At 38.0% G+C, this 25,430-nt stretch overlaps 1 protein-coding gene across 5 annotated transcripts in view; it reads right to left on the bottom strand.

Annotated features, from left to right (window-relative positions):
* Positions 1-25,430, bottom strand: part of Smr (Smrter) — a 657,953-nt gene that overhangs the window by 335,034 nt on the left and 297,489 nt on the right. For all 5 annotated transcript variants that reach the window (XM_067159726.2, XM_067159723.2, XM_067159722.2 and 2 more), the window contains exon 4: positions 4,870-4,981. In XM_067159726.2, coding sequence (XP_067015827.2) covers positions 4,870-4,981 — 112 coding nt within the window. The remainder of the gene's footprint in view (positions 1-4,869; positions 4,982-25,430) is intronic.

Genomic DNA, 25,430 nt, shown 5'->3' with positions numbered 1-25,430 from the left:
ACAGCCTGCAACCGCACAGCAGGCACTTTAACAGCACAAACACGACATATACACTGAAATTCACGTCACTCACGAATGATAGCACGAGGTTAAAGGAACAGTGTGCAGATCCCAGACGAACACCAATACACCCAACTTCACTGCTTGGAATGAAAACACTGACACCAACGATATATTAATGTGCAAAACAATAGAGGAAGAGTGGATAGTCATGAAAAATAAAGTCGGTAGGGCTGCTGAAGAAAAGATCAACTAAGAATCAGTGGATAACTCAGGAGATACTAGACCTGATTGATGAACGACGAGAATACAAGAATGCTAGAAATGATGAGGGCAGAAAAGAATACAGGCGATTAAAGAATGAAGTGGATAGAAAGTGCAAGGTAGCTAAGGAAGAATGGCTGAAGGAGAAGTGCAAGGATGTCGAAGGCTGTATGGTCCTGGGAAAGGTAGATGCTGCATACAGGAAAATCAAGGAAACCTTTGTAGAAAGGAAATCTACGTGTATGAATATTAAGAGCTCAGATGGAAAGCCACTTCTAGGGAAAGAAGACAAAGCAGAAAGATGGCAGGAGCATATCCAACAGTTGTATCAAGGTAACGATGTAGATAATTTCGTTCTGGAACATGAAGAGGCTGTTGATGCTGATGAAATGGGAGACCAAATTTTGAGGTCAGAGTTTGACAGAGCTGTGAGTGACCTAAATAGGAACAAGGCACCTGGAATTGATGATATTCCCTCTGAGTTACTGACTGCCTTAGGAGAAACCAGCATGGTAAGGTTATTTCATTTAGTGTGCAAGATGTATGTGACAGGAGATGTCCCATCCGATTTTCGGCAGAATGTTGTTATACCTATTCCCAAGAAAGCCGGTGCTGACAGGTGTGAAAACTACCGCACTATTAGTCTAGTATCTCATGCCTGCAAAATTTTAACACGCATTATTTACAGAAGAATGGAAAAACAAGTTGAAGCTGAGTTGGGGGAAGATCAATTTGGCTTCAGAAGAAATGTAGGAACACGTGAAGCAATCCTGACTTTACGTCTGATCTTAGAGGATCGAATCAAGAAGGACAAGCCCACGTACATGGCATTCGTAGATCTAGAAAAGGCATTCGATAATGTTGATTGGACCAGGCTATTTATGATTCTGAAGATGATAGGGATCAGATACCGAGAACCAAGAATTATCTACAACCCGTATAAAAATCAGTCTGCAGTGATAAGAATCGAGGGCTTTGAAAAAGAAGCAGCAATCCAGAAAGGAGTGAGGCAAGGCTGCAGTTTGTCCCCTCTCCTTTTCAATGTTTACATAGAACAGGCAGTAAAGGAAATCAAAGAGAAATTTGGAAAGGGAATCACAGTCCAAGGAGAGGAAATCAAAACCTTGAGATTTGCGGATGATATTGTTATTTTATCTGAGACTGCAGAAGATCTCGAGAAGTTGCTGAATGGTATGGATGAAGTCTTAGGTAAGGAGTACAAAACAAAAGTAATGGAGTGCAGTCGAACGAAGGCAGGTGATGTAGGAAATATTAGATTAGGAAACGAAGTCTTAAAGGAAGTAGATGAATATTGTTACTTGGGTAGTAAAATAACCAACGATGGCAGAAGTAAGGAGGACATAAAATGCAGACTAGGACAAGCAAGGAAAAGCTTTCTTAAGAAAAGAAATTTGCTCACTTCAAACATTGATATCGGAATTAGAAAGATGTTTTTGAAGACTTTTGTGTGGAGCGTGGCATTGTATGGAAGTGAAACATGGACAATAACTAGCTCAGAAAGAAAGAGAATAGAAGCTTTTGAAATGTGGTTTTACAGAAGAATGCTGAAGGTGAGATGGATAGATCGAATCACGAATGAAGAGATACTGAATCGAATTGGTGAGAGGAGATCGATTTGGCTAAATTTGACGAGAAGAAGAGACAGAATGATAGGACACATCTTAAGACACCCAGGACTTGTTCAGTTGGTTTTTGAAGGAAGTGTAGGTGGCAAGAACGGTAGGGGTAGACCAACGTATGAATATGACAGACAGATTAGAGCAGATGTAGGATGCAGTAGTTACGTAGAAATGAAAAGGTTAGCACAGGATAGGGTGGCATGGAGGACTGCATCAAACCAGTCTATGGACTGATGACTCAAACACACATGCACACATTTTAAAAATTCACACCTCCTTTTCACCCTCCCATTAATTGGATTTTCAAAAAAAAAATTACGTGTTTCTTTATTTTTAAGAGATCAAAAGTAACAATTTTCAGGTCTGTAATATCTTCAGTTTCTGAGATATAAGTATCCTCATTAAAGGCATTCAACCCATTTTTCACCCCTTTTCACCCCTCCTATTGGAATTTTCCGAAAACAAAAAAATACTTGTTTCTTTATTTAACTAGTTGATGTACCCGTGCTTCGCTACGGGATTCTCAGAAAGACTGACTTTGTGGTTTTCTTAACCTGAAATCAACAAAGATCATTACAAAAACGTAAGTATGAATGCAGCGATTAAAAGCAATGCTATCATATAAAATACTCGATCAAATGGAAAGCCGCACGTTTTATCACTTTTAACGAACAGTGCTGCGGTAGGATTGCGGTGCCAATCTAATAGTCCAAAGTTCCAGAGCTGGGATGACCAGGCCGCAGATTGCCATGAACACTCATCTGCCATTATTCCGCTAAATATGCACACTGTTCATTCCAATCAATGCCTCAGAGTAGGGATTGAATAGCCCGAATGCTATGATGATCCAGTGTGTTACGTACCAGTAGAATCAAAAAATTTATAAACCAGGGGAATGACATGCTAAAGAAGAAAGTTATCTAACTCCCCAGCTACTTCGCATCAATATTCAGGCAGGCTGTTATACTCTGTACGACTGGGCGAGTTGACCGTGTGGTTAGCGGTGCGCAGCTGTGAGCTTGCATCCGAGAGATAGTGGATTCAAACCCCCATTGTCGGCAGCGCTGATGATGGTATTCCGTTGTTTCCCACTTTCACACCAGTCAAATGCTGGGCCTGTACCTTAATTAAGGCCTAAGGCACTCCTAGCCCTTTCCTATCCCATCGTCGCCACAAAACCTATCTATGTCGGTGAAACGTAAATCAAATAAAAAATACTCTGTACGCAGCAGTAATCCTATCTACCGGAGATGATGGGCAACAGAAGACACAAAGCACATCACGACAAACAATGGTCAATGTAATGTTATTGTTGATCAATGTTATGAACTTTCTATATTGTAGGCCTTCACATTTAGTTTTCTTTCGACTCTGTGATGTTTAAAATATTTTATACAATAAACTGTAGTTTCTTATTCTCCGACTTTACATACCGATTTTCTTTAAATACTGTTTACCCATTTCCGGTTACTCGGCGCTGATATGGACTTAGTAACAAAAATCCAAAATCATTAATATCCTTGTGATCATAGCCAGTACGGTAACAATGTATAAGACATGAATAATAGGAAATTTAATACTATATAACCTTAGTTATGTAGCATTCATCGATTACACCTCTAATAAGAAATATTTGAGAATTCCATTTTAGGCCTTCCCCTAAATTATCATTTCACTCAGCGTGAATAAAATAATTTACAGCCTAGACTATAGCGACTTATTTCCTGACTTTGCATACCGATTTTCATCATGATAGTACTACGAATAACAATATTTGAGAATAATATTTTAGGCCTTCCCCTAAACTACCATTTTTCTCAGCGTGAATACAATTATTGATAGGCTATATAGTAGCAACTTATTCCCCAACTTTGCATACCCATTTTCTTTAAAATACGACCACTAATAACATAAATAGTTGAGAATTCAATTTTAGGCCTTCCCCTAAACTACCATTTCACTCAGCGTGAGTAAAATGATTTATAGCCTGAATTGTAGAGGCTCATCCCCTGACTTCACATACCAATTTTCATTAAATTCCCTTCAACTGTTTTCTCGCGATGCGTGTACATACATATATACAGGCAGACATTACGGAAAAGTAAAAAGTGCATTTTCTTGTTACTATGGACATGATCGATACAGAAATACCATTATTTTCTAATTCTGAGCAATGTACAGACAAAACTCTTATTTTATATATATAGATGAAGATTCTAAATGCCAATTTTTGCATCTGTAAACTTCAAAAGTTTTGAGATGTAGATGCACTCATTTTAAAAATTCACCCCCTTTTCACCCTCCCATTAATTGGATTCTCCAAGAACAAAAAAATACGTGCTTCTTTGTTTTTAAAGGAGATCCCAAACACCAATTTTCAGGTCTGTAATATCTTCAGTTTCTGAGATAAGTATCCTCATTAAAGGCATTCAACCCACTTTGGACCCCTTTTCACCTCTCCCATTGGGATTTTCTGAAAACAAAAAAATACGTGTTTCCTTATTTCTAAAGAAGGTTCTAAATACCAATTTTTACATCTGTAAACTTTTAAAGTTTTGTGATATAGATACACTCATTTTAAAATTTCAACCCCCTTTTCACCCCCTTAGCGATGGAATATCCAAAAATCCTCTCTTAGCGAGCACCCACATCTTAATATGAATGTATTCCCAAAATTTCATTTCTTTATGTCCAGTAGTTTTGGCTCGGCGATGATGAATCAGTCAGTCAGTCAGGACACGTTTATAGATTAGCTTCCAGGTCTTGCGTACCAGCACTATAGCACTGCTAAAGCTTGCATAAAATGAACAATTAGCAAGCCTCAATCACTAAACGCAACACAATCTTCAGCTCATCAGTAGGCCAAACTTAATTTCTAAACGAAGAAACCAAAAGTTTAAAAAAAAAAAAAGAGAGAGAGAGCAAAACTCACACACTTGGCCACTCCATGCGGACCGGTACTCACCCTGGTGTCGATACGGAGAGGCTGCTGCACATCTGGCTTTGCCTCTCCCAAGCGCATTTTCTTGAAGGGTTGCCCAACGTCCAACTGCAAGCCATCTCGATATTGATCCGCCCTGTCACAAAGAAGACATTACTTTAAAACAGTCCTGTATCTTGTTCACATTAGGGAAGAGCTTCCTGCTCATCACTAACTGCTAAGGATATTTTGTACCTTCTATTTCTCTCCGCTTTACGAGTTCCTATATTAATGCCACTGGATTGAGCTGCAACTAGTAATTTTCAAAAGGTTTAACAGCCGAGAGAGAACGGGAACAACACTCCCAAGGAAGCCTAATACACATACTGGATGCAATTCAGAGCCACACAAGACAATGCAATCCCCATTCCTTATAGTGAGTGAATTCATATGAACCACACAATAGTAAAATATGCAAGCACTTAAAAACCATGATATATGAACTAACAATTATTACAAAATTTGCACCGTTGAAAATTCAAAACAATTTCTTTTCAGTGTATTCCTCATGTGAGGGGGGCAGATGAGGATGAAGCTGACAAGTTTTATGAAGCACGGAGTGACATCGTAGTCAGGGTCAACAGCAAGGATAGGATAGTACTAATGGGCAATTTCAATGTGTGTTGTTTGAGTCATCTGTCCATAGACTGGTTTGATGCAGCTCTCCATGCCATCCTATCCTGTGCTAACATTTTCATTTCTACGTAACTACTGCATCCTACATCTCCTCTAATCTGCTTGTCATATTCATACCTTGGTCTACCCCTACCGTTCTTGCCACCTACACTTCCTTCAAAAACCAACTGAACAAGTCCTGGGTGTCTTAAGATGTGTCCTATCATTCTATCTCTCCTCACACCAATTCGATTCAGTATCTCTTCATTCCTGATTCGATCTATCCATTTCACCTTCAGCATTCTTCTGTAAAACCACATTTCAAAAACTCCTATTTCTTTCTGAGCTAGTTGTCGTCCATGTTTCACTTCCACAAAATGTCACGCTCCACACAAAAGTCTTCAAAAACATCTTTCTAATTCCTATATCAATGTTTGAAGTGAGCAAATTTCTTGTCTTAAGAAAGCTCTTCCTCGCTTGTGCTAGTCTGCATTTTATGTCCTCCTTACTTCTGCCATCGTTAGTTATTTTACTACCCAAGTAACAATATTCATCTACTTCATTTCTTAATCTAATATTTCCTGCATCGCCTGCCTTCGTTCGACTGCACTCCATTACCTTTGTTTTGGACTTATTTATTTTCATCTTGTACTCCTTACCCAAGACTTCGTCCATACCATTCAGCAGCTTCTCAAGATCTTCTACAGTCTCAGATAAAATAACAATATCATCGGCAAAACTCAACGTTTTGATTTCCTGTCCTTGGATTGTGATTCCTATCCAAATTCTTCTTTGATTTCCTTTACTGCCTGTTCTATGTAAACATTGAAAAGGAGGGGGGACAAACTGCAGCCTTGCCTCACTCCTTTCTGGATTGCTGCTTCGTTTTCAAAGTCCTCGATTCTTATTACTGCAGACTGATTTTTATACAGATAGTAGATAATACTTCGTTCTCGGTATCTCACCCCAATCACCTTCAGAATCATAAATAGCTTAGTCCAATCAACATTATCGAATGCCTTTTCTGGATCTACGAATGCCATGTACCCGGGCTTGTCCTCCTTGATTCGAACTTCTAAGATCAGACGTAAAGTCAGTATTGCTTCACGTGCTCCTACATTTCTTCTGAAGCGAAATTGATCCTCTCCCAACTCAGCTTCAACTTGTTTTTTCATTCTTCTGTAAACAATACGTGTTAAAATTTTGCAGGCATGAGATACTAAACTAATGATGTGGTAGTTTTCACACCTGTCAGCACCGGCTTTCTTGGGAATAGGTATAACAACATTCTGCCGAAAATTGCACGGCACTTCTCCTGTCTCCTACATCTTACACACTAAATGGAATAACCTTACCATGCTGCTTTCTCCTAAGGCAGTCAGTAATTCAGAGGGAATATCATCAATTCCAGGTGCCTTGTTCTTATTTAGGTCTCCCAGACCTCTGTCAAAATCTGACCTCAAAATTTGGTCTCCCATTTCATCAGCATCAACAGCCTCTTCTCGTTCCAGAACCAAATTATCTACATCTTTACCTTGATACAAAAATTGGATATGTTCTTGCAATCTTTCTGCTTTGTCTTCTTTCCCTAGAAGTAACTTTCCATCCGAGCTCTTAATATTCATACACCTAGATTTCCTTTCTCCAAAAGGTTTCCTTGATTTTCCTGTATGCAGCATCTACCTTTCCTAGCACGATACAACCTTCGACATCCTTGCACTTCTCCTTCAGCCATTCTTCCTTAGCTACCTTGCACTTTCTATCCACTTGATTCTTTAATCGTCTGTATTCTTTTCTGCCCTCTTCATTTCTAGCATTCTTGTATTCTCGTCGTTCATCAATCAGGTCTAGTATCTCCTGAGTTATCCACTGATTCCTAGTTGATTTTTTCTTCCTTCCTAACACCTCTTCAGCAGCCCTACTGACTTTATTTTTCATGACTATCCACTCTTCCTCTATTGTGTTTCCTTCAGCCTTTTCGTTTAGCCGTTGTGCAACATGTTCCTTGAAACAATCCCTCACACTCTTTTCTTTCAACTTGTCCACATCCCATCTTTTTGCATTCTTCCTTTCTTCAATTTCTTCAACTTCAGATGCCATTTCATGACCAACAAGTTGTGGTCAGAGTCCACGTCTGCTCCTGGGAAAGTTTTGCAATCCAACGCCTGATTTCTGAATCTCTTCCTAATCATAATGAAGTCTATTTGATACCTTCCAGTGTCTCCAGGGGCCTATTCCACAAAAGTATGGTCTTGTACATTACAAGTTACTAGTGTGGGTTCTTGTAATGTATGGAGTTGTACATTTCTGTTCCACAAAAGATTGATAGTCTCTTGTATATTACCAGTGAATTGTTACAAGTTTTACAAGTGACAACATATCAATAAACATACTACGTCATAGCATGAATGATCTGTTTATCTTCATATTTGATTCGTTGAATTAGGTAATGCTTGCCTCATTTATTTTAATATCGTATTTTAAGTTATGTAGCCAAGATTCAAAGAACTCTAATATTTCTGTGAAGTTCTCAGTGCTACAATGTTATTTTTTAGTTTATTTCTTTGATGATAGGAAATTACTCTGTTATTACCACCCATTCTGTTCTTCCACGATTCTCGCAGTGTTCCACGATAGTCTGATATACCCGCCTTGGTCTGTCATTTGGAATCAGATGCCGCTAATAACGATATTCGGCCGCCAAACTTAATTGTTACAAAATTGCACACGCTGCATGAATTGTTAAAATGGTGTCAAGGAAAGGAAGTTATTCATTTTGAAGGAAATAAAAAGAAGGAAAGATATTCATTTCGGTGCATTCATCGAGAGTCTGAAAAAGCAAGGCAAAATAAAGGGTTGGACAGAAATATTTGATTTGGAAAAGCTCATGGAGCTTTTGAGGGGAAAAGTTGGATTAATGATTGGAATTACTTGGAATTAATGATTCCAGGAATGTCCTTCTTGGAACATGTTTGTTCAGTATTTTCAGGTCAACGAACAATTTGAGGGAATTTTATACAATTTATTTCAGCTACCACAGAATGTATTGACCTACAGACCGAAGATTTTGCCATCCCATGCATATATACAATACCATGGTACTGACCACCATTTCCTAGTCAAAGCAGTGTTGTTAGTAGGTCTAACTGTTGTTTAGCAGAGAGAGATTTATTTCTGTTATTAAGATGTTTCAACCTATGCCCAGTATCCATCAAAAGTTCTTCCACTTATATTGTGCTTAACCTAAAACGCTCATTGTAATCAAATAGTGTTAAACTGGAAGTTTATTGTTTCCCTGTACAGACGGTAGTTTTCATTTTCATTACCATCACTATCACTACCGCTATATTTAAATAGCACTAGTACATTTATATATTATTGTCCTTTTACTGGTAGAGAATACTTCCCAATTCACTAGTAAGTTACTCGTACTAGAACTTTTGTGGAACATACCTATAAAAATTCACTGGTAATTTGTAAGTATGGAGAAGTAAAGTACAACTGTAGAAAATTCTTTTGTGGAACAGAAACTCTGGTATTTGTACAAGTTACTAGAGAATTTACTTGTAATGTACAAGACCATACTTTCGTGGAATAGGCCCCAGGTCTCGTCTACGTATACAGCCGTCATTTGTGGTGTTTGAACCAAGTATTGGCAAGGACTAAATTATGATCAGTGCAGAATTCAACCAGCCGACTTCCTCTTTCGTTCCTTCGTCCCAATCCAAATTCTCCTACCGTATTACCTTCTCTTCCTTGGCCTACCACTGCACTCCAGTCTCCCATCACAATTACATTCTCGTCACCTTTTACATATTGTATTAAATCTTCTATCTCTTCATATATTCTTTCGATTTCCTCATCATCCGCTGAACTAGTAGGCATATTGACCTGCACTATTGTGGTGGGCATTGGTTTGGTGTCTATGTTGACGACAATAATTCTTTCACTATGCTGGTCGTAGTAGCTCACCCGCTGCCCTATTTTCTTATTCATTATTAAACCAACTCCTGCATTTCCCCTGTTTGATTTCCTGTTGATAATTCGGTAATCGCCTGACCAAAAATTCTGTTCTTCCTGCCAACGTACTTCACTTATACCAACTACATCTAACTTTAATCTATCCATCTCCCTTTTCAGATTCTCTAACCTACCACAACGATTCAAACTTCTAATATTCCACGCTTCGACTCGCAGAAAGTCAGTATCCATCTCCCTGACGATCGCCCCTTCTCGCGTAGTCCCCACCCGGAGATCCGAACGGGGGACTAGTTTACCTCCGGAATATTTTACCCGGGAGGAAGCCATCATCAGTACATCGTTCATACAGAGAGAGCTGCATGTCCTCGGGAGTTAGTTACGACTGTAGTTTCCTGTTGCTTACAGCTGTGTAGCAGTATCAACACAGCTAAGCCATGTTGAGTATTATTACAAGGCCATATCAGTCAATCATCCGCACTGCCGCCCTTGCAACTTCCGAAAGGCTGCTACTTCCCTTTCGATGTAATGTAAGAATTCAATGTAAGAATTAGAAATAGAACTTAAGGATACCAAAGGGTGATTGGTAAATGTGGGGGAGATATGGAAGCTAACAGGAATAGCAAGCAGTGAGTGGACTTCTGCAGCAGTATGGGATTAGCAATAACAAATACATACTTCAAGCATAAGGCTCGGCCGATGACCTTATATTTTAGGCCCCTTTGAACAACAACCATCATCATCAAGCAAGCATAAGGCTATTCACAGCTACACATGGGACGGTAGGGACACCAGATCCACAATAGAGTATATCATAACTAAGTTTCATTTTAGGAAATCTGTTAGGAATTACGGGTTTTCCACAGATTTCTTGATGATAGGGGCCACTATCAGATCTGTAGTGAACAAAGTACCTCCAGATCAAGGACAGAGAATAAGGGCAGAAAAACTACAGAGCGAAGAAATCGGACAGAAGTACGTGAATGTGACTGGAAAGTCAGCAGGTTCAGCATACAGAAAGAGAATGGGTGGCATACAGGGATGCTAGAGAAGAAACAGTGAGCCATTATTCAAGTGTTCATTTAATTTATCAGTCATCTATTCGAACGTATAAACTAAGATTTTATTTTATTTTATTAAGTACTAGTAACTGGCAGGGAAGTCTACATTCAGCAGCCCATGTCGCAATTTCTGCAGGGACAGGGTGTCCACCAAATCCAGATTTTAAAATTCCCTGACATTTCCCTGTTTTCCAGACATAAAGACCAGTTTTTTCCCCTGACGCATGATAACAAAAAACATAATTATAAAGGAAGTGTCACTAATATTAAAATAAATTTTTAAAACTTAACATCCAAAAAAATAAATGAGCAATTAATGTGCATATTAAAACTTGGAGGTTTAATTTACTCTGATTAAATTCACTTAAAGTTTTTTTTTAAATGTATTACCATTACTGCTTCAGCGAAGAAACTTCTTTGTAGCCACCAACGACTCGAGCTTCTGCCATCACCCTCCACTTCTTTTCTAATTCTTTCAGCAACAAAGCGGCCTTTCTCTTATTTTTTGCAAAGAATCTTCTACTTCCAATATTTCACGTTTCTCCTTTAGATTTTGAATGTACAAAGCATGAGCACTCCTTGCAGCATGGAGCATGTTCTTATTAATGGAGACCTTTTCAAGTCCACCAGGGTTTGGGATAGAATCATATATCATTCTTTGTGCTACAAGGGATACTTGTAGCATGTTCTCTACTATAATTTTTTTATTAGCTGGAAAACCACATTCAAGTGAAGCATTTCCATGAAACAATATTAGTATCATTTTGAGAAATGAAGCCAACTTTTCTGTTTTCAAATTTACTATTGGAAGAACAGTGCAAAGCCAAAAGTGATCTCATCTTTAGAATACAAAGAATTCACTTCTTTCAAAGTATCATTCTCACAAACAGAAGTGAACTCCCTTTGTACATGAATGGCTTCATTACTCGAGATCCATTTGTTTTCAACAAAGGCATTTAAAGCTATCCTTAGCAGTCTGCTGCTTAGAGGCTACTTGGCTACACTTGGATCGAAACAAGAAATTAATTCAGTCAGTTTATATGCTAGCGGTGAGCAGATGTGGCCAACAGCTGGAAACTGCAGATGATGACGATATGCCAGCGGTGACCTTTCCAGTAACTATTTGCACAAAGCTACCATTCCTCTTAGACAATCTGTGGAAAACACTAATATATCTCTATCATTTAATTCCGGATTGCCACGAAGTGCTGCTTTAGCAGCATAACCTATGTCAATTTTAGATGCAGGCAGAAGATTTTCTTTACTGTCTAAATACGTTTTAGGAGATCTTCTGAAGACTGCAGTGACTCAGACTTAACAAACCTTGTCATGATATTTATCATCAATGAAAGATTCATAAAGGAGTGATGCAAATGGGAAATCTGTCTGAAACTTTTAGGAATGGTTCCAAATCTCCAACAAGTGATAATAAAAATGACAACTTGGCCTTAAGAACCTTATCTTTAAGTGAAGTTGATACTATCTGGAAGCTGTTACAGCTTGGGATTTTCTTGTCTGTTTGTTCCTTCCACATATTTTTCGACATTAGGTAGGATATCTATAGCATGTTCAATGACTTGAAAATTTTCAAGCCATCTTATAGCACAATATTTTGAGGGAAATACGTTTGAACCTGAATAATGTATATAATCAGCACGACTTGCAAGAGCGTAGCAAAACAAGAAGTGAAGAGCATGAGGAAACTCTGCAATATTCCACTGGGTTTCTTTTACTGCCATTTTATATGAATTGTGCACAGTATGCAAGCCACAAGATCCAATGTTCAACAAAATAGGAGCATCTAGATCATCTAATAAATTACCAAAATCCTGAAGGAACTTTTTATTAACATTTGAACCATCCACTGAAATTCGTAATTTTTTTAGATAAGAGTCCTTGCTGTGCTTGCAAAAAACCATTAACAAATCTGAGGAGGTAGAGTGACCAAGAAACATGCAATCAAAATAAGAAGTGCATACTTCATTAGTATCAGGATTGAAACAACGAACTACAAGATAATTTGGCCCATCGGAGAAACTTTATTCAGTGACTCATCAAACCCAACGGTGAAATGTGTGCACTTACTACACATCTCAAGAACTTGTTTATGGAAATAGAGAGCCAAACCATGAGTGATTGTATATGCAACTTTTGTTCTGTGTAGTTGAACTTTCGAAGCTGTTTCAGAGTCTGGAAACATTACTGGAAAAAACTGAGAACGCAATATAGCTCTAATTCATCGAGCTCACCATTCCCCAACAACAAAGAATATTCAATAGTAAGCAGATCAAAACATTGAAAATTTGATCGATCAATCATATAGCTATTGATATTATTGATTACTTCACATTCGAGATCACACTAACTTTTCATTAAAATTTATTCCTGGCATAAAAGACATGCCCTAGATTAATGTTATAAAAACTGAAAAATGTGTTTGTATTACACGGATAAATACGGTATGTCAATTTTATCTGGCGGAAGAATGAATTTCCAGATTTTTTCCTGAATTCCCTGACATTTCCAGGTTTTCCAGTTAATTATCGAATTCCCTGACATTTCCCTGTTTCCCAGGTTTTCCATACGGGTGGACACCCTGAGGGAGCTTGGAGCTTGCGTTTATTTGTTCGCCAGCTAAGTTTAGGACGAGGAATTTTGACATGATGTACACAAAGCAGAACAAGGAAACAATAGAACTCCAATGGACAACATTTCGAAGGCCGGACGAGAGGCTACAGGAGCTGGAAATATACGTTTGAAGTAAGCATCACGAGCGCGATGTGCTGGACCAATGATACAATAGCATCACCATCGATTTGGATAGGCACTGGTCTACGTAAGTGATAGCCCCGATCGAGGATACAACGGCGTCTTAAAGAAATTTAAGTTTACATTCCTACTTAATTAAAATTGGTACCGGTTTTGAACAATATTTTTGGTCATCATCAGCTGGTCACAAATAAATGTAAAACAATGCACAGATAAATAAATTGCGAAGTATAAAGAATTCTATAGGTTGCTGTTAGTGAAGCACTAAAATCTTTAGAGAGTACTGTGTGTTGAAATATAGTCTATCAGAAATAAGATGCACAGGTAAAAATATGAAGTTTAGATGATACTGTGAGACGCAGTTTATGAAGCACTGTAACACAATGTTATGAAAAAAGTCTTAAATCAAATACCTATTTATCAGTTGCAGTTTATAAGGCACTGTATAATTCTAAGGATCAGCACTGCGTGTCAATCATGAAGAAGTCATGGATTAAGAACGTTAGTAAGACATAAGCGTTAGAGAGCACTGTATGGGAAGAAGTCCAGAATCAAATACGTATCCAAATGTAGTACGGAGCGAATTCTTGAAGAGTTCAATAATTGCAGTTTATGAGGCACTGTATAATTTTAGCGACTAGTACTGCCCGTCAATAGATCTAAAAATTATGAAGTCGCCGATCAAATACGCACATGTACTACGGAGTAAGTTCCTGAAGAGTAGATAGGCACTGTGCTTCTAAAAGTCTCTTAAGTTAGATGTGTTAGAGAGCAAAGTGAGTGAAGAGGTCCAGAATCAAATACGTATCTAAATGTAAATGTAGCATGGAGTAAATTCTTCAAGAGTTCAGCTGCAGTCCATGAGGCACTGTATAATTTTAGGAATTAGCACTGCTTGTTGATAGATCCAAAAAATTATGAAGAAAGTTGCAGATCAAATATATAAATGTACCAGCTGATGTACCCGTGCTTCGCTATGGGATTCACAGAAAGACTGACTTTGTGGTTTTCCTAACTGAAGTCAACATAGGTAATCACAAAAACGTCAGTAGGAATGTAGCGATTACAAGCAATGTTATCACATAAAATACTCGATCAAATGAAAAACTACACATTTTCTCACTTTTAACAAACAGTCGTGCGGTGCCAATCCTACAGTCCGAAGTTCCAGAGCTGGAATGACCAGGCCACAGACAGCCATGAACGCTTATCTGCCATTATTCCGTGTAAGATGCACACTTCTCATTCCAATCAGTGCCTCAGAGTAGGAAATGAATAACTCGAATGCTATCATGAACCGGTGTGTTACGTACCAGTAGTATCAGAAAATTTATGAACCAGAGGAATGGCTTGCTAAAGAATAAAGTTACCTAACTCCCCAGCTACTTCCCGTCAATATTTAGGCAGTCTGTAACACTCGGTACGACCGGGCGAGTTGGCCGTGTGGTTAGGGGCGCGCAGTTATGAGCTTGTATCCGGGAGATAGTGGATTCGAACCCCACTATCGGCAGCCCTGAAGATATTATTCCGTGGATTCCCATTTTCACACCAGAAAAATGCTGGGGCTGTACCTTAATTAAGGCCAGGGCCTCTTCCTTCACATTCATTGCCCTTTCCTATCCCATCGTCATCATAAGACCTAAGTGTATCTGTGCGACGTAAGGCAAATGTTAAGAAATACTCAGTACACAGCAGTAATCATATCTATCGGAGATGAGTGGCAACAGAAGACCAAGCACATCACAACAAACAATGGTCAATTTAATGTTATTGTTGATCAATTGTATGAGCTTTCTATATTGTAGTTCTTTACATTTAGTTTTCCTTTGACTCTGTGATATTAGGCCATCTAATAGAAGTATTTATAGCATAGACTGTAGTTCCTTATTCTCGGACTTTGCACACCGATTTTCATTAAATCCTTTTTACCCATTTTCTCGTGACTCGGCGCTGATAAGGATTTGGTAACAAAAATCCAAATTCCTGAATATCTCTGATCATAGCCGGTATGGTAACAATGTATAAGACATAAATAATCAGAAATATAATGCTACATAACTTAAGTAATATTTATCGATATGACCACTAATTAAATTTTAGGCCTACCCCTAAACTACCATTTCATTCAGGGTGAATAAAAGTATTTATGGCCTAGATTATAGAGACTTATTCCCTGACTTTGCATACTGATTTTCATTAAGATAGGACCACTAATAACAAATATTTGAGAATTCATTTTTCTCAGCGTGAATACAGTTATTTATGGCCTAGACTGTAGCGACTTATTCCTCGACTTCCCCTACCGATTTTCGTTAAGATAAGACCATTAATAAAAAATATTTTAGAATTAAATTTTAGGTCTTCCCCTAAACTACCATTTCACTCAGCGTGAGTAAAATTATTTATGGCCTAGGTTAAAGCGACTTATTCCCCAACTTTGTATACCAATTTTCATTAAGATATGACTATTACTGACGAACATATTTGAGAATTAAATATTAGGTCTTCCCCTAAACTACCATTTTAGTCAGCGTGAATACAATTATTTATGGCCTAGATTGTAGTGACTCATTACCTGACTTTGTATACCGATTTTCATTAAATTCTCTTCAGCCGTTTTCTCGTGATGCATGTACATACATACATACATACATACATACATACATACATACATACATACAGAAATTACGGAAAAGTAAAAAATGCATTTCCTTGTTACTGTGGGAACGACTAATACAGAAATACCATCCTTCTTAAATTCCGAGCAATGTAGAGACAAGACTTATTTTATACACAGTATATAGATTACGGAGCAAGTTCTTGAAGAGTAGATCGGCATTGAGCTTCCAAAAGTTTCGTAAGTTAGATCAATGAAGCTATTAAAACACATGACATGGAGAAAAGAAGGTTGTGAAGAGAAAAAATACTAAAAAGCGCAATATTGGAAGAGTTGAGGAGCATAATGAGTAATGACATAGCGTGAGAGATAATTTTTTTTCTAGTTGCTTTACGTCGCACCGACACAGATAGGTCTTATGGCGACGATGGGACAGGGAAGGGCTAGGAGTGGGAAGGAAGCGGCCGTGGCCTTAATTAAGGTACAGCCCCAGCATTTGCCTGGTGTGAAAATGGGAAACCACGGAAAACCATTTTCAGGGCTGCTGAGATATCTAGGTAAGAGTTGAGGTTGGACTTGGAATAGTGTAAAGTATAAATTTGAAAGCTGGAGTGGTCAAAATCATTAGAGATGTTAGAAAATGTAATTCAAATGGGAGAGTGAAAAAAGAGTAATGTAATGAGGAAAGAAAAAGTGGAAGCAGAAAAATAATGAATACAATAAAGGGAAGAATAGGGAAATAAATGAGGAGGTGAAGTAGTTTAAGGTGGAACACAAGGGTGGGTTATAGGAAGTGGAAAATATTGGTAGCAACTACATAAGGACTGGAATATTGAATTTGGGGTTGTAAATTTAGCATTTTTGAAAAAGCAGATAAGGAAGTCTAACAAAATATTAGGTTTTTCAGAAATGTCATTTAAATTCAAATTGGGATTGAAGTATTGATCAAGATGAATAAAAAAATTCTTATCTCTTAAAAGCAATGAGCACGAGGGCTAGCTACGTTATTATTTGGCGAGATCCATGCATTTAGTATTAAAAACTTCATTTTTTGTCCGTATTGACTCAAGTTTTTACAATGCTTAGTAAAGCTAAAGGTTCCACCTATTCAATACGTTATCGTAATGGTCTATTTAGAACATCACATATTTATTTAACTTATCATAAAATACATCTTTGGGACCGGTTTCGGCAATCCACTATGCCATCATCAGCCATTGAGTTTTTTATAGCAAGGGACAATCAAAAATTTAAAAATATGCAATAGCAAGTCCTATTCTTACATGAAAACATTAAAAATATAGCTAAATAGCATAGGCCCATTGTACTGTACAAATAACGTCTTTTTTGAAAAATACAATATTATTTAGTGCATCTAAAATTATTTTTTATATATAATTGGCAAAGTCTATAATTTGGTGTACCTTATGTACAATAGAATCATGTAAAATTGATAAAAGAATCTACTTTTGCTATTTAAACCACAGTTTTAAAACAAGTCCTATTTTACATGGAAAATATTAAAACTTGGCTAGTTAGTATTAACCCTTTTTTATGTTATACAAGTAACATGTCTTGTTAAAAAATATAGTATTATTTGGTGCGTCTCCTGAAATATCAGGCTTAAATTGGCTATATAGAGTATTATCAGTGATTTGGGAATGAAACAAATCCCAGAAGACTGAACTAGAGGAGTCATCATCGCACTGTTCAAAAAGGTTAACCGAAATTACAGAGGCATCACACTGTTGTCACACTCACAGAAGTTGCTGGAAAAGATCATAGAAATAAGACTTAGGAAGATACTGGAACCTTTGCTTGAGGAAGAACACGGGTTCAGTAAAAATGCTCAAGGAAAAGTACCGGGAATACGGAAAAAAACGTGATTGCATTTGTGGACATTGAAAAAGCCTATGATAGTGTTCCTCGAAACAAGATATGGGAATGAAATTAGAAGATTTGAAGCTTCCACCTAATCAATACATATATTTATATATTATTTTTCTACAGTACCGGTTACGACCTTGTGAAGGTCATCTTCATATTTGTGAATATAATCAATACGGAAATGAAAATGAAATGTCGTATGGCTTTCAGTGCTGAGATATCCCAGGAAGGGTTCGGCTCACCATGTGCAGGTCTTTCTATTTGACTCCCGTAGGCGACTTGCGCGTCGTGCTGATGAAATGATGATGAAGACAACTCGTACACCCAGCCCTCGTGCCATTGGAATTAACCAATTAAGGTTAAAATCCCCGACCCGACCGGGAATCGAACCCGAGACCCTCTGAACCAAAGGCCCTTACGCTTACTGTTCAGCCAACGAGTCGGACAATACGGAAATGAAACTTATAGATTATGATAAGATATGGGAATGTCTGGAACACCTAAAGGTGCCAAAGTATAAAACTGACTAAGTCAAGGTGCTATACCAGAAGTGCTACAGCTGTGTCCAGATAGCAACGGACGATCAAAATGGTTTTGAAACAAGGAGATGTGTCCAACAAGGAAGTGCCACTCCTGTTCGCAATAGATGACAAGGTCATAAAATCTATCAAGAAAATGGACAGTGAACCAAATGCCCTGGTATCTGTTGATGATGTGCTTTTATGGGGGGAGACAGAACCTGACGTTCAGAAGAAACTTAAGGAAAGGGACAATACATTCAAAATTTTGGACTGAACATGAGCAAAACAAAGGCAGTAAAAATGACCATCAGCAGAGAAAGAACAATCTCCAACATATTTTTGGAAGGAGTGAAAATCGAATCACCTTCCCACTTCAACTACCTCGGAAACAATCTCGAAAGACCACACTGTTAGGCAGGAAATACTCAGGACATAGAAAGCATCAAACTTCTACAGTCAAGTCAGAAATCTTCTCTGGGGCCGCAAAATACCACGAAAAGCAAAAACAATCGTGTAGCACACATACTTCGTACCAATTCTCATGTACGGTTTAGAGAGATGTATCCTACTAAACAAAGAATTCAGTAGAATCCTAGAAACTGAAATGAAAATCATTAGAACCATGGACTAAACTACCAAAAAGGACAAGATTAGAAATGAAGTGAATAGGAAAGTAGCTGGTATCGAGGTTCCTATTACCAGTGCCATAAAGAAACGCAGACTTCAGTGGTATGGGCACATAATGAGAATGAACAGGGAAAGACCTGCCAGAAAACATTTTGACCTTAATCTCGTAGGAAGAAGACCAGCGGGAAGACCAAGAAAATGCTGGATAGAGACTGTAAGATTAGATGTAGAGGAGAGAGGACATGAATGGATGGATATACTGGAACAGAAGATGTATGAAGACAGAAGGAGATGGAGAGCACTTGTACACCACACCCAGGAAACTGGAGTTCGGAAATGATGATGATGATGATGATGATTCTCCCAGGATGGTAATATAGTATATGAGATTGATTCAAGGAGCAGTAAAGCTAATGCAGTGAGCTCGCAGTTGCGATCAACAGTATTCTGTAAGAAAGAAGTCCTCTCCTGGACAAAACTATCTTTACACCCGTCTGTTTTCAGACCAACTTCGCTTTACAGGAGTGAAAGCTGGGTGGACTCAGGATATCTTAATGATAAGTTAGAAGTAACAGACAAAAGTAGCGAGAGTGATGGCTGGTACAAACAGATGAGAACAATGGCAGGAGGGTGATAGGAATGAGGAGATAAGGGCTAAATTAGGAATGAACTTGATGGATGAAGCTGTATGCATAAACCGGCTTCGGTGTTACGGTCATGTGAGGCGAATGGAGGAGGATAGGTTATCAAGGAGAATTATGGACTCTGTTATGGAGAGTAAGAGAAGTAGAGGGAGACGAAGACAACTATGGTTAGACACAGTTTCTAACGACTTAAAGATGAACAGGTATTGAACTATATAAGGCCGCAGAACTAATTAGCTACAAGTATTGTGGCAACGTTTAGAAATTTTGCAGAAACTTGCAGAATGAAAGCTGAAACGCCTAACAGTCTAAAGTGAATGTGTGTGCGTGTGCGTGTGTGTGTGTGTGTGTGTGTGTGTGTGTGTGTGTGTGTGTGTGTGTGTGTGTGTGTGTGTGTGTCGCGCGCGCGTGCACTTTCTTTTATTTTTATTGGAAGGGTTGGTCCAGTTCTGATCTTCAAAGAAACCGTAAGTGTTATATTATAATGTAGTTATTAAATTATTGCATTATTACATTAATATTGTGACATCGGTAACAAAAATAGCACGATTTTTATATTTTCTTTGTAGATAATGGGTCGTGGAGAGACACTCAGCATAGAGTTACGCTCGGCAATTAATACTCTTTGAGGAGAAAAGTATATGACATTGGACAACGCTAAAAAGTTCAAAATCCCCCGTTCAACAGTTAGCGATACCATTTCACGCATGGATAATACAGGGTCTAACAAAGACAGACATCAATCTGGAAGGCCTCCAGGTGACTTCAAAAGCTCATGACAAGTATATTATTGTAGTCGGCAAACAAAATAGGAGAATGACGGTCGTTGGGGCCTGTTCCACAAACAAACTTTGCAACTTTTCGACCTTACCTTTTCACTTCTCAATTCTTACAAAGTCTTTCTGCTCCACCATGATCTAGGTTGTACTTTTCAATTTTTCGCAAATTGAAAAGTCTTTGAAAATGAGTGATTCGATCAAGTTTATTCCATTGGCAAACTGTATAATACTCCAGGAATTTAATGCTTTATTTTTTGTTCAAATTTTCATTAACTTTGAAACAAATGCACGACCGGAAGATATTGATGGATTTAAATGATATTTAAACATTATTCTGTGTGGTTCTAATACACAAGAATTTGAGCTATTGCATTCAGGAAGAGGCTATTTTAAGAATTATTATTATTAAATTAAAGGCCGAAACTAGTCCCTAGTTTAGCAATGTATTTGAATAACATTGCATAATATAGTATTGAAAAAGGTGGACCATACGACATTAATTTAATAATTATTATTGTGATCACAATTCAGTAGGGATCAAAACCATGAAGTTTATATCCTATTTTAAACAATTATCGTAAAAAGTTATTTTTTTCCAAATTTCTGCAAAATTAGAGCACGTGCGCGACTGGAAAACATAAACCGATTTTATTCCTTTTTTTACCCATTTTTATTCTCAACAATTTGCAACTTTTCCACGGTATTACAACTTGGAAAAAAGAATTTGAGTTTTTTTTCGGTCCACCCTCTTACACAGGGGCTAAATCTATTCCTGGAATAAAGTACTTTTTCCTGAAGCCAAGTCCATCTGGATTTCTGCATGAACAATATTTCTGTCTAGCTTCCGTACATTCAATCTCGTTCCATTGCACAAACCAGCTTTATTAACTGCATTAACATTATGGAGTCAATGCTAATGTACATTATTTGGTCACCTATCAAACTATTCAGAACCTACTGGTTGATGATGTTAACTTGTGCATTTCTTGGACAAAAAAAGTTGCTGCTTTAGAAAACATCATACTCTAATTTGGATGAAAAGAAGAACCATGCAAATCTCGTTCGTTGAATCTCAATAGTGCCATTTGGCCTAGTTCTAGTTCTCCGTTTTCAAGTTTTAAAAGCCATTCAGTGAAGTTAATTCTTAATTTTGGGCCATAAAGTATAATATTTAAAACTTGACTGGATAACACCTGTTTCGTAAGAGTGAGGAATTGCTGCCCGACACTGTGTGAAGCCAGCACCAAGCTGCTGTTATTCATGGCAAGTAGCTAGCATAAAGGAGAGCCTCATCCCCGTATGATTAACACAACCTGCCTCAATTTCATTGTCTTTCCTCTGACTTAACTGTACTCAATTCATCGTTTTAGCTTCAACTGTTTATCTCTGTAAGTGCATATTTTATCTCTGTCGCTTTCTTTTTTTTGTTTACTCCTTTCTTTTAGTCTTCCTCATGAAGTTTTAGTACGTTGCATTTAAAACAAAATTCATTTAACACACACAGTCTTTGACAGTCGAAAATTGAAACTAATGACGCGATATACGATAGGATGGGAGAGGGCACATAGCCTATTCCTGTCATATAGCTCAAGAAGTTATGTCTCTATCTGATGGACGAATCACCATCAACAGCATCATATGCCCTCGCTTCATATGAGCACTGCGGGGAGATTTGGAATTTAATCCAGAAATTGTATATAGGGCACCACCTCCCCTAACCTGCCGGCCAACATTCTGATGGTAAAATTATTTTCAATGAAGGGAACTGGTGCAAGAGCATATTGACTTCACAGCTGCCCTTGTGTTTTCGTACTCCGGAATACATTCATTTCACTACGATGGCCACCAATGCATTGTTCCAGAACCTGGCTAAATCTCTGAAACGTTCCCGTTTTCTCAATAAATCTGTGAAAACCAACCATTCGAACTCACGCTGTGCACCATGGCGCAATAACTTTGCTGATAGAAACATATCATTGTGAGAGGTTCATTGACGAAGCCATAACAAACCAATTTCAGCTGTTGAAAGATTCTTGTTTTCTCAATGGCACTGTGAATGACCGACACTTCACGCTAGACACGATTTATTCTATTCCAACTGTGATCGACACCAATCACCCTAGCGACATCAAAAACTGAGGATTCAACACTTAAAAAGACTTAAACAACATGTGGAGTGTGTCTATTCATCTTGGCAAACCCAAAAGCTACACCTACTACATTAATATTATTTGTATATTTCCACCTGAGCTCCTACGGGTGCTCCCCCACAGTATTATTTTCCTGACAGTACATCATACGTGTACTAAGTTTGGCTGAGAGCTATTCTGTAACATATGAACATCCATAATCTCAGTCATTTTAGAGATTCCAACCCCCATTCCAACTAGGGATGAAATATGACTTAAAACGGCATTAAGAGTGATACAGTTCATCTCAGCGACCCTGACACTAAATGTTGATAAACTTAACCATGATAGGTTAATATGGTTGTTTGATCCGTATTGACTAGTCTGAATATATTCCAGAACTATTTAAAATAGTTTTATTTGAATCCGCCTTGTCAATACACTTATTCATGAAAGAAAACTATTTATTTAACCATACATGTTTCGGGAAGTCAACCATTCCCTTCATCAGTGGTCAGTTCAACTGACAACGACTGCACAAACATCAGTTCAATTAAACACTGATGAAGGGAATGGTTGACTTCTCGAAACATGTATGGTTAAATAAATAGTTTTCTTTCATTATTAAGTGTATTGACAAGGCGGATTCAAATAAAACTATTTTAAATAGTTTTGTAATACATCCTGATACTAAAATCGGTATTTTTTGTTACTTTTATATTTCGTCCCCTCTCCTAGGGGTGCTGGCACTAGAACGTCCGATTCAATCATTCCGACTTAGTTTGCCGACCCCTTAATTTCCCCGAATTCAAAAATCTGCTCCGTGACTTTTCACCATTTAAGGGGAGGATGATAACACCACCTCAACACCTTGTTCATTTCCCTTCAGTAAAAATATGCTTGCATTCAAATTTACCTTAAGACATCCAAAGGAGTCATTTAGACTCCTAGAGAGATATGCTCATGTTGACAACACTGTAATGGCTTAGTTCATTACTGTTTTGGATGACGTTGCACTGATGTCCAGGTTGCAGATTCCCTATCAATTGTTTATCTTACAAGACGTACTACTAGCCTTCCCCTCACGAAAATTCCTTAAGTGCCCCAGTGAAAGTGCACTGATGTCCCAACAGTCCAAATAATGACAATGATTATACCAACAACAGAAATGCACAAACATCGGTTCCTAATATGTTCCACATTGTACAAGTAGATTTTAAAGCATTCTTCTGTTTCCACGTCGAGATTCTGCATTCTACAAAAGTACGTCGCCCAGTGGGAAACCACTGCAATCAGCTACCCAAGTATTGGCGGGAAAACCATAATGTTTGCGGGATATGGAGGAAATGCCTACACCCCGTCCTGAACAACTAGGATGAAATAAGGCAGAAAGCCTCCTTCACAATTTCATAAAATCATCCTTCATCACAGAATTTTAACGTGAGGATTTATCCTCATCTCAAGGTGACACCTTAGACAGTCCACCATGAAGAGTCTTTTGAAGAAGAATTCCACCGACTGCAATCATATATTGCAGAAAAGACAGCATATGGATGCGGTGGGCTGTCATTCGGAAGATTATGATGGATCGGAGCATCTGAAAACTCAACAGCCAGCATCTACACAAGAACTTAAAAGAATTAAACCTCTCTCTCTGTTCTCGACACACAATGTTAACTCCTTGTGCCAAATTGGAAAATTAAAGATTTTATTTATTTATTTATTTATTTATTTATTTATTTATTTATTTATTTATTTATTTATTTATTTATTTATTTATTTATTTCGATCAAAACAAGGATACATTATAAATACATATAAATACATATTTCTTAAATAAGTATGTAATTTACAGGCCAGCATTCAAAACTTAATGTCCAGACTTTTCAGCCAGTCCACTGCTTCTGTACAGATCCATTGAATCTTCTTTTTGGGCAGTCCATAACAACATGCTGGATGGACTGAGGCACATTATCAGTCGCAGAATGGGCCTTCAGATCTTCCCCACTTGTGAAGCCAGAATTTACACCTTCCATGGTTTGTCCTGATTCTGTTTAGAGATGTCCATTCCCTTCTCGGTAAGTTGAAACCAGGAGGAGCTCTACAAGGATGGTGGATTAAACCCAGGTGGTCAGGATTTGAAGAAATCCATTCTTCACACCAGATCTCATCAGCATCAAAATGTGTTTCCAGGAGCTTCTTGCCTAACTTCCATGATGGGTTTCTGGACTTTAATCTCTTAGGTTTCTGAGGATTGTAGTCCTGATGTAAGGGCAGTTGAAGATTACTGCGACATTTCTGCAATTCTCTTACAAGAGCCAGTTCTCTTCGTATGTGAGGGGATGGATGTTGGATAAAACAGGGCACTGACATCACGAACAAACATAAAATTCTAATCATGGCCCTTCAAGAAATAGGAATAGTGATCAAGACCCAATAGAACAGAAGGGTACCGACTGTTCAAAGGAATCCCTGGAAAACAAGTGATGAAAAACTGTCCGCAGTTTGGTCAAGGATTTCTAATGAATCTCAGAATCATAGATTCAGTTGTGGAATTTAAATCTCATTCCCCCAGACTTGCAACACTAACTCTGAAATCTGCAAATAAAATCTATACAATTATCAATGTACACGCTCCCACCAATCAGAAAAATAACACTCTAAAGCAGGGGTTTCGAATTTGTAAGGGCTCGAGGGCCATTTTGGAAACCTTAGTCATGTTCGCGAGCCGCACTTGAATATGCCAATTTTCGTAAAATTCTGCAAATAGTACAGAAGCACCATTATGAAATAATATGCACAGTTCAATTGAAATGAAGGTTTGATCATTTTAATTGCTTAAAACATTCTTTTAAAATTTCATAAAAGAGTGAAATTTGGAGCCGGACTGAGTGGCTGAGACGGTTGAGGCGCTGGTCT

Source organism: Anabrus simplex, chromosome X, assembly GCF_040414725.1.
Source record: "Anabrus simplex isolate iqAnaSimp1 chromosome X, ASM4041472v1, whole genome shotgun sequence".
NCBI lineage: Eukaryota > Metazoa > Arthropoda > Insecta > Orthoptera > Tettigoniidae > Anabrus > Anabrus simplex.
The sequence above is the reverse complement of the archived record's forward strand: the minus strand, read 5'-3'. Positions and strand labels throughout refer to the sequence as shown.